Below are 2,442 nucleotides of genomic sequence, written 5' to 3'. Positions count from 1 at the left end.
TTCCACAAAGCTATCAGCCATACAAGAATGACGTCTTGTCTTCCGGCTGCCCCCCCCCCCCCCCCCCCCCCCCGGCTGGAGACGACGGAGAACTGCAGGAAATTTCAGCTTGGTGGTAAGTACCTTCCCAAAGGTAGTGAGCTCCCGGGTCAGTGGAGATATTCAAGCAGTATCAGGGCCCCACAGCCAATCATCCAGCAATGGTGAAGGTGCTGGGTGCGGGAGGGCTTACAATCTCACGATCATACAAGTCTATCCGCTAAGAGCTGGCACAGCCAATGTAAAACTCTGTTTACGTACAAGTTCTCTACGTTTCTTCCTAAAGCTAAAAGGAACAGGGTTGTACTTGTGGAACCACAGCCGGAACCCACTTTGCAAATACGCCAGGTCTGGGGTCCTGGCCTCTACAGGCGGGGGAGGGAGGGAGGGAGGCCAGAGCCTCAGTTACTTTTGGAAGCTGGGACTCTTCACTAGCCCCATTTTGGTGGCAATCCCAAAAGGGTCCATGCTGTCTGTTTCCAGGGGTGAAGAAAACCTCTCCGACTCCACGTGGTCCTGGAGGTCCCTGGGCTCTGCTGGGCTGCCGGGCAGCATGGGCAAGAAATGGGACAGGGGCAAAAACCCTCTGCCCTTGTACAGCTGCCTCTGTATGGCACTACTCAAAGAGACGGGGAGATGGTGCTTCTCGGACCAGTACACGTTGTAGCCGTCGGGGCGGATCTCCTCTTGGAAGGCACAGTCCCCAGCAGAGTACTGAAGCTGGGGAGAAAAGAGACAGCCGTGAGCACCCGTGGGTGCCCCCTGGGGGTGCCCCCCCCCAGAAGGAGCAGGGAAACCGGGCACAGGCGAGCACCTGTGGTGCATACTTCCACTTGGGTCTGCGTGATGGTCGTATGTATCTGCACATAGAGTTAGAGGTTCTATAAAGCAGGAAGGTGTCTAAAGTCCATGGTTATGTATGCAAATATATTCTTGTATTATTAAGGTATGCATTACACTAATGACTATACACAGTGAGCGTGTACTAATATATAAATGTGAAAAATCAGGGGCCTCTGGGTGGCTCAGTCGGTTAAGCGTCCGACTTCGGCTCAGGTCGTGATCTCACGGCTTGTGAGTTCGAGCCCCGCGTCGGGCTCTGGGCTGACAGCTCGGAATCTGGAGCCCGCTTCGGATTCTGTGTCTCCCTCCCCTCAAAATAATAAACACTAAAAAAATTTAAAAAAAAATAAATGTGAACAATTATAACAGTAAATGTTAAATATAGAACATATCATATATACTTTATAAATTTATACATATAGATGTTTTATATACCTTTATAACCTTTCGACACACATAGACTTCAGGAACACGTGTCACGTATATACTCAATATCTGTATACACGTTACATGGGTCTTTTGGATCTCTCTCTAAATCACGTCACTTAAACTTGGTCTTGTTCTGATATGCACAAAATCGGAGGTGCGATATGTATACTGGGCCCCTCACCCTTTCCGTTAAATGCACAACTATTGACATCAAGAGGTTCCTGGCACCCACCGGCACTTTGGGAGACACTGTTAAACTAGGTGTGCTGTCCCAATCCAACCTGGGGCCCAGGTTAAAGCATCTACTCCCCATTGAGGCCTGAGTAACAGCGGGCGACCCAGAGGCCTTTTTGTCTGATGCCCTGGTAGGAAACATCAGGGCTCCCTCATTCAGAGGCGGAGGGCCTTCCAGGCAGCCTGCCAGGATTATCAGGATAAAGGCAGCCCCCTCCCCCCTGGCCCAAGACGGAGCCTGCACCCAGCGGGTGGCCGGAAATGCCACCGGAAGTGCAGAAAGCAGCCCCCGGGGTCCCAGAACCCTGGTAGCTGAGAGGCAGCGGTGGGCCAAGCCCTGTGCCAAGCTGGGGAAGGTCATTACCCCGTGGGGGACACAGAGGACAGCCCCAGGCGGGGAGCCAGGAGGGCTGGGCTGTAAACAACCCCGGGAGGCACCCAGTCTCCTTCGTGCCCAAGCCTACAAAGGTCGCTGAACTGCAGGTGAGTGAGTGCGATGCTGATAAGGCGCTGATAAGGCTCAAGTCTAATGAAGCAACAGGTCCTGGCCCCCCCTGACCCGTGCACTGGGACAGAGCCACCAGACGTCGGGGAAATGCAAACCGATAAATAAACAAGGGAAGGAAAAGCGAACGCTGCTGGGTCTTTGGGCGGAACTCGCGCCCCACGCTCTACTCCGCACAGAAAATGAAATGACTTCAAGTTTCTTGGAGAAAGCGGAATTTGTCTTAAAAAATAAAAATAAAAATAAAACAAAAACAAGGGATCAAGAGGCAGAACAGGATTTTCAGTTATGGGACTTCCCCCCCCCCCCCCACCCCGGGCTTGGACTGAATGGTGGGTGGACCCATCTGCGCCCCCAGGTCCTCCGGCCACAACTCCCCCCCCCCCCCCCCC

The 2,442-nt window shown here is 53.0% G+C and overlaps 1 protein-coding gene across 1 annotated transcript in view; it reads right to left on the bottom strand.

Moving 5' to 3' along the window:
* Nucleotides 1-444: 444 nt before the first annotated feature.
* FGF19 (fibroblast growth factor 19) overlaps nucleotides 445-2,442 on the bottom strand; it is a 3,953-nt gene continuing 1,955 nt past the window's right edge. Inside the window, exon 3 of the mRNA XM_049614763.1 lies at nucleotides 445-759. Within this exon, the coding sequence (XP_049470720.1) occupies nucleotides 445-759 (315 nt within the window). The remainder of the gene's footprint in view (nucleotides 760-2,442) is intronic.

The sequence above is a fragment of the Panthera uncia genome, chromosome D1 (genome assembly GCF_023721935.1).
Source record: "Panthera uncia isolate 11264 chromosome D1, Puncia_PCG_1.0, whole genome shotgun sequence".
Lineage (NCBI taxonomy): Eukaryota > Metazoa > Chordata > Mammalia > Carnivora > Felidae > Panthera > Panthera uncia.
This window is presented reverse-complemented; position numbering and strand designations above follow the sequence as displayed.